The 6595-nt window shown below is 53.4% G+C and overlaps 1 protein-coding gene across 6 annotated transcripts in view; it reads right to left on the bottom strand.

The window, feature by feature from the left end:
* Window positions 1-270: 270 nt before the first annotated feature.
* Window positions 271-6595, bottom strand: part of RHPN1 (rhophilin Rho GTPase binding protein 1) — a 31332-nt gene continuing 25007 nt past the window's right edge. For all 6 annotated transcript variants that reach the window (XM_052788149.1, XM_052788150.1, XM_052788151.1 and 3 more), the window contains exons 11-15: window positions 5704-5898; window positions 5337-5413; window positions 3944-4090; window positions 2497-2655; window positions 271-2340 (exon numbers count right to left, since the gene is read on the bottom strand). In XM_052788149.1, the coding sequence (XP_052644109.1) occupies window positions 2146-2340; window positions 2497-2655; window positions 3944-4090; window positions 5337-5413; window positions 5704-5898 (773 nt within the window). In that variant the 3' untranslated portion in view covers window positions 271-2145. The remainder of the gene's footprint in view (window positions 2341-2496; window positions 2656-3943; window positions 4091-5336; window positions 5414-5703; window positions 5899-6595) is intronic.

The following is a 6595-nucleotide window of genomic DNA, read 5'->3' as shown; positions in this document are numbered from 1 at the left end:
CACCAGCTCCCATTACACCATGCTGGAGATGGAGACCATGGCTCACCAAGTGCTGTTGGACCGATCTGGATACTTAGGAGCTTGGTTTGTCTTGGATTAGGAAGTACTAGAACCAAACAATCTCTCCCAACCTCAATGGCTCCAGATTTATGTAAAAACGACCCAAAACTGACCCATTCGGAAGCCCAACGAGGGCTTGTTCCCCCCCCCGCCCCACGGCTGGTGCACCCAGTCCATCTGTAATTCACAACAGAGATGCACGTTACGAAGTGTTTTTGAATCAGTGCTTTTTAATCCATAAAAGGTGAGAGTCCATGTACAAATTAAAAAACAAACAAAACCAAAACCACCGGTATTAGGGAAGTTATCCAACTCGCACAAAACGCAACCCCTCCGCCAATGCCAACGGAGGAGTTGGGTGATGCGGGTGGCAACGCGATGCGCAGGCTCGCCGCTTGTGCACGCTTCTTCTAAATAAATACATCTCCAGCTCGGAGACGTCCGTGTCGGCAACACGTTTAGGATCGGGGGAAGATGCTGCCGGGATGCTTTAACGGCAAGGTGGCCTTTTCTGTGAACCTACCCCCTTCCTTACCACTCCTGCGCCAAGCAGCTGGCAAGATTATGTAGAAAATCTGACTGCACCAGATGGCCTCATGGTGGCAGCCGGATCCGTAATCCAGTTTGATGATGTCTCGGTCTATGGAGAGGCCTCTCGGTCAATAACACAGAGCTAGAAGCCCTCCTTTAGTTCTCCTTAGATAAAACCGGGGCCGAAAGCTTGGCACGTGGGCATTCAGCCACCTAGAAGAAAGAAGCCATGGTACAACCTTGGGGGGATGCTCTCACGGTGATATCCCACTGCCAGCGCACACTCACTTCTTTAAACTACTGCTACAAATTTGTCACGACTTAAAAAGTACAAAAATACAATTGCATCTCTGAAGGGTATTTTATACCTACCAAGATCATCCAAGCACTGAAGACCAGACAGCTCTTTAGCCTTCAGAAAAATAATGCACAAGGCAGAAATGGGATTGAGAAAATTTTGCCAATATATCTAAGCACGTATTCGGAGTCTCCCAGCATTTCCAGTACAATTACCAAGATGCATGTATCCATCAGCCCAGCTCCGGTACGAATGCTGACAGCACAGTGTTAGGGTATTAGCAACGTGTGCAAGATCCAATACTAGCACAAATTTAGTAGTTTAATAATCTGGAGGAGCTATCTTCCTGGAATTTTAATCTCATACCAAGAAAAATACAAGGCTCTTAGCTATTAATCTACTCACGTATTTAGGGCAATCCACCTCTACTGATTAAAAAAAGCGAGACAACAAATGCATGTCAAGTCTTTCCCTTTTCTTCCAAAGCAGCGGGCTGTGCAGCTGGGCTGTATTTGCTGGGCCAACCTGGGTGTCCATTAAAAAAAACTCCAAAAGCACTAAAAAAAAAAATAGTCAAACCCATCCTAACTTCAACTCATTTCACTGGGACATCCCTAACTGGTACCACGGCAGAAATGCACAGCCCAGTGCTGCCTGGGCAGGTCTCCGTTGGACCCCACGACAGAGTCACCACGAGTCATCAATGCCCACGCTATCCCCTCTCCTAAAAAATGGGAATCGAAGATGACCTCCAGCTAGAGCTGCTGAACAATTCGGCTCTGCCAGCAGCTCTCGGTGAGCAGCGGCAGCAGTGCCATCTTCTACCTTGCAGAGAAAGCCTAGGAGACGCTAAAGAAGGTTACAGCTTTTGCTTTAATAGCTGGGGCTTGGTACGGCTGCTCCTTGCACTGAGCAGAAGACACAAACCAGTCCCTGCTTTATGCCGAAGCACAGCTCCCCCCGACCCCTTAAGAGAGAAAGAAAAAAAAAAAAAATCTAAAAATTAAGAATAAATCAATGTTTCCCCATATTGTTTAGCTGAGGATCGTTTAACGTAGGTGTTTGGGGATGGAGGAGTCCGGTACTGTGCATCGCTTGCCTCTTCGGAGAGGATCCGACCAGCGGCACGTCCCCGGGGCGGGGGGTTCCTTGCAGCACTGACACCAGTACAGCCCAGATAGGCCACTGGTGCTTGCAAGGGTTCACAGGCAGCCTGCCCCAGAGCTCACGGGACATGACCTAGCCCGGCGGCTGCTTCAGTACATAGCCTCGTTGTCTCCCACCGCAGTGAAGGGGATGCCGTAGGTGCTCTTCTTGCTCCGCTTGCTCTTCTTGCTCCAGACGAGCAGCGTGCTGGCGCTCTTGCTGTTCATCAGGCTCTTTCGGCTGTTCTCCTTGTTGCTCTTCAGCATCCCGCTGCCCGAGGACATCGCCGCTGCCTTCTTGTCCGCCTGTTTGGGAAGAGGAGCAGAAAGGGCTGTGAAGCCAGGGCAGCACCTGGGCTGCAGACGTGATGCCCAGCTTCAGCCCCGCACCTCCAGCCTGGCAGAAAGACACTGGGGAACGTCTTCTGCGGTTTCCCACCTAAGGCCTGGGATGTGACTTACGGCTTTTGGTCCCTCCGAGCCCTGCAGGGTTATCACACCGATCTCCACTCCCTCCTCCCCAGTGCTCTTCAGCAGCTGCACCACCTCGGCGTGCTTGGACCACTTGCAGTCCTTGCCGTTCACCGAGATGATGTAGTCTCCTTCCTTCAGCCCGGCTTCCTGCAGGGGAAGACAGAAGATGCACGTTTGAGCTCATGGATGCCACTGCACGAGGTCTGCTCGGTGTCCACCCTGCTCTGCAGGTCCCAATTCTGCAGAGATACGGGCCACAGGGAGGGCTGGGGTCCACCCTCCACCTACAGCACAAGACAGTTAATGCCTTCATCTTTCTAAAGATTTTACATCTGCTTTGCAGTGTGCATGCAAAAGTGGGGTGCTCTACGGACCAAGGGTCTCGTTTGCAGCTGCTGGAGATGGCCACGCTTGACATCCAGCACACTTTAAACTCCCAGCCCTGTGACTTTTTGCAGCCTTGCAAAAAGCGCATCCAGCTCTGACTCTTCGATAAAGGTTAAATGCTGCAGGTCTCCAGAATAAAAATATAAAAAACATTGCCTGCAAGCCTCGATCCTTAAGAAAACAGAGCAGGCTCAGCAAGGTTCTTTGCACACCCTTCATCCATCAAGGCATCAACAAGGCTCTTGACATGCTTGAAGGAAAGCATGTGCCAGCTTGGGGCCGTGAGGACAGCATCAGAGCTAGGAGCAACTCAGCCAGCACACGCCAGGCGAGCTGCAATGGAAGTTTAGAAAAACTTGTCCACCCAGGGACACCCCCATTTTGGTGTTTGTCTGGAGTCCAATCCCATGCCAGCTGAGTGCAATGAAGCCCAGAGAACACAACAGTGGTCCAGATATGGACCATATATCGTCTTTGAGAAGATCTTAGTCTCCCAAAAAGCAATGTTATCTTGCTGCTAAGGAGCGTGTTGTTACAGCGGTGCTGGGCTCTGGATGGCAGGGTTGATGCTGAACAGTGCTGAGGGAGGGGGAAGACCTTTGGGCACCCCACCAGGATCCTCCAAGCAAGCTTCTGCTGGAAAACAAAGTTACCCCTGATACATCAGAAAGCCCATACGGTGAGTTTTCACTGAGATAACTTGCGTTTCAGACTTGCCATCTTGTTCCATCCACTGTCACATCCCAAAATGGGGGAGAAGGGAGCTGGGTGCTTGCCAAAGAGAGGCTGCCAGCAGTTAAAAACTGAGCTAACCTCCGTATTTTTTCCTTAGCTGTCTCCGAAAAAACCCATAAATCTCAATTCCTTTGTGACACCCAACTGCAAGCCCCAGGATGAGATCCGGCAAGGGATGAGTCTCCACCTGAGCACACCAATGCAGTTACCAACTAAGCGTTAAGACCTAAAACCACCTGGTACCCCTCAAGGCAACCCCTGACACCTCACTTCCAGCATCCCCACAGGGACAGCAAAAGCCTGGGGTACTCACGGCAGCGCAGCCCCCCGGGATGACACCAGCAATAAGGACGGGGGAGTCTCCTCGCAGTGTGAACCCAAAACCGTTCTCTCCTCTCATCAGGTGGACTCTCCGCGCTGGGTACCACTTGTTTTTGGCCGAGAAAACCGAAAGGGGTCCCTGGGGTAAGGTAGAAACACAGAAAGCACCTTTTGGTGCAAGAACAACTCCCTGGGGACATGCAAGCTTGCAAAACATACACTGATGGGGAGGAGGCAGAGCAAGAAAGCCTGTTTTCCATTTCTTTAAGGATTTGATTTTGAGCCTGCCTGGTGTTTTACCCTGCCTGCGCACCCCAAAATACAGATTTATGCACTATAAAGCTAGAGGTGCTTAAAAGCCCATGTCAGATGTTGGCTTTATGAGCAGGCGCAGTCTCATGCAGGTCGGGAAGGACCTTGGGAGGTCTCTGGTCCAACCCTCTGCCCAGAGCTTAGGTCTGGACATCCTCCCAGCAGTGTCGTGGTCCTGCAAGGCAGGAGGAGGACATCTCGGCACAGTCAGCGATCTGGCATCAGTTTAGACACTATAATCCTGGAGCAAATGAAACAAAAAGCTCCGGTGGGCAGAGCTGGCTCCTTAATTCTCCCCTTCAGGAAAAAAAACCCAAACTTCACCCAAAGAGGGACAATGGGGCTTGAAGTTTTTCACTGCTGCCTGGCTCTGGGGGATGCAGCCCAGCTGGGGTGGTTCAGTAGCAGGGAGCGAGGCGGTGGGACAGGTCACCCCCTCAGGGTCAGATCCCCCCCATATCTTTCCTATTTTCCTGTCTTTTTCCTACGTTTCTATTCCCACAGAAGCAGGATATACACACCTGCCCTGGGGCTGTACAAAAGCAGAGATGCCCAACCTCTCCCTGGGGTGCTACGCAGCCCTTGGGGTGCCTGGGGGATGGGGACAGCACAGCCGAGTCCCACAGCAGCCCCGAAGCTCAGCCCTGCTCCTCAGGACCCTGTAAAAGCCTAAAGAGTGTAGGGATAAAGGTCCAGTGGGATTTTCCTGGTGCCTCCCAGCTGGCACCATCCTGCTCCCAAAAAGCTTCCTCTAAAGGGTCCTGTCGGTCCTTCTGGGGTAAAGCCCACCCAAAAAGCCTGTGCCCGCTCCACCATGTGCCAGAGGAGCTTCACGACCCATTTAGGTCTCGCAGAGACAGATCCGCACCCTCCCAGCTCTCCTCCTGCACGGGTCCCTGCTTGCGAGGAAGCGGCTCATCCTCCTCGGAAAGCCGCCCGCGAGCGCAGAGGCTGCACCGGGAGAGGGAGAAGAGGCTGCGGGGAGGAAGGAAACCAGGCAAGCAGAGCATGCAAGGGAGGAGGAGGAGATGTCTGCTCCCTCGGGGCAACCTCCATCCCGTAGCTGTACGTACCAGCCTGTGGAAGAGGTCGGTCACCTTCACTTGGGAGAAGTTGGGGGATTTTATCTCTGGTTTCTGGTGAGTTTTGGCTAGTGGTAGGGAGAGAAAAGCACAGAAACTGGGGTCAGGTAGTTGCAGCAGCTGCTGCCTCTACGTCGTGCTCCCCGAGGAGGGATGGTAGGACCCATAAGAGCCAGGACCTGCTCATGCAGCTGCCAGACATGCAACCCAGAGCCCCCACTCCCACCTGTGATGCTCCACCACCACGCAGGGAGCTCTGGTCCACAGCGACATGCCACGAACTCACCACGGAGTTTGCCCGCCTCATGCAACCTGCCACAAATCCCCTCCCCAGCTGAACCCCCAAAAATCCACTTACGGTGAATGTCCGGGGCATCTCCAGTTTCAAAGAAGTCCTCCTCGTGGTCGATTTCCGAGTATTTGCTCAGCGAGCGTTTGTGGGCGAAGGAGAGGACCTCCTGGAGGATATCCATCTTCCGCAGGATCTTGCACAGGCCGTGAATCCTCATGGCTTCTTCGTGCTTCATGATGGCTTTCTTCAGATGAGCTTTGCCTGCAAGGGAGCAGAGAGATCGCAGCCCGAGTGGAGCGGAGCAGCCCCGCCGCCGTTCCCTCTCCGCTCGCTCGGCTGCCCACGGATGACAGCAGCCTTCGCGGCTGTGTCACCCGACGTGACTCAGGGACAGCCCAGTCACGTTCGCAGCCTGCCAGGCGTTCAACGTGCGCTAAATGGAGTAGGTCCCAGCCGTCAGCTCGAGCCCCCAAGGTAGGGCTGGGAAGGGACCTTGAAGGGTGACCTACTTCACTCCCCCGGCGCCGGCGGCGGAGCTGGCAGATGTTCCCGAAAACCGCCGGCAAAGGAGCCGCCACCACATTGCACCGCCCCCGAAGTCCCTCCTAACGCTTAACCTCAATCTCCTTCGCAAATTAACTTCTCTCCATCGCCTTGCGTCCCCCGGGGGGGGACATGGAGGACGATCGAGCCCCGTCCTCCTGGTGACAGCCTTTTAGCTTCGGGAAGATGCAACACATCTCCCTCTTCTCTAGGCTAAGCAAAGCCTTCTCATTGCCCTGCAGGTCCTGCTTTCCATCCTCTTCGGCGCCTGGACTTGCTTTGCTCCTCTCAACTTGCCTTCAATGTGTTTCCACCCTCGTGAAAACGGAGCGGCCGAAAAATGGCCAGGAGAGATGAAATCACGATGACCCATGGGTATCAATGCAAACATCTCCTTTGCAAGAGACTGCAACCA

This window comes from Harpia harpyja, chromosome 5, assembly GCF_026419915.1.
Source record: "Harpia harpyja isolate bHarHar1 chromosome 5, bHarHar1 primary haplotype, whole genome shotgun sequence".
NCBI lineage: Eukaryota > Metazoa > Chordata > Aves > Accipitriformes > Accipitridae > Harpia > Harpia harpyja.
Note: the sequence above shows the minus strand (reverse complement) of the source record. Positions and strands in the feature narration are given on the sequence as shown.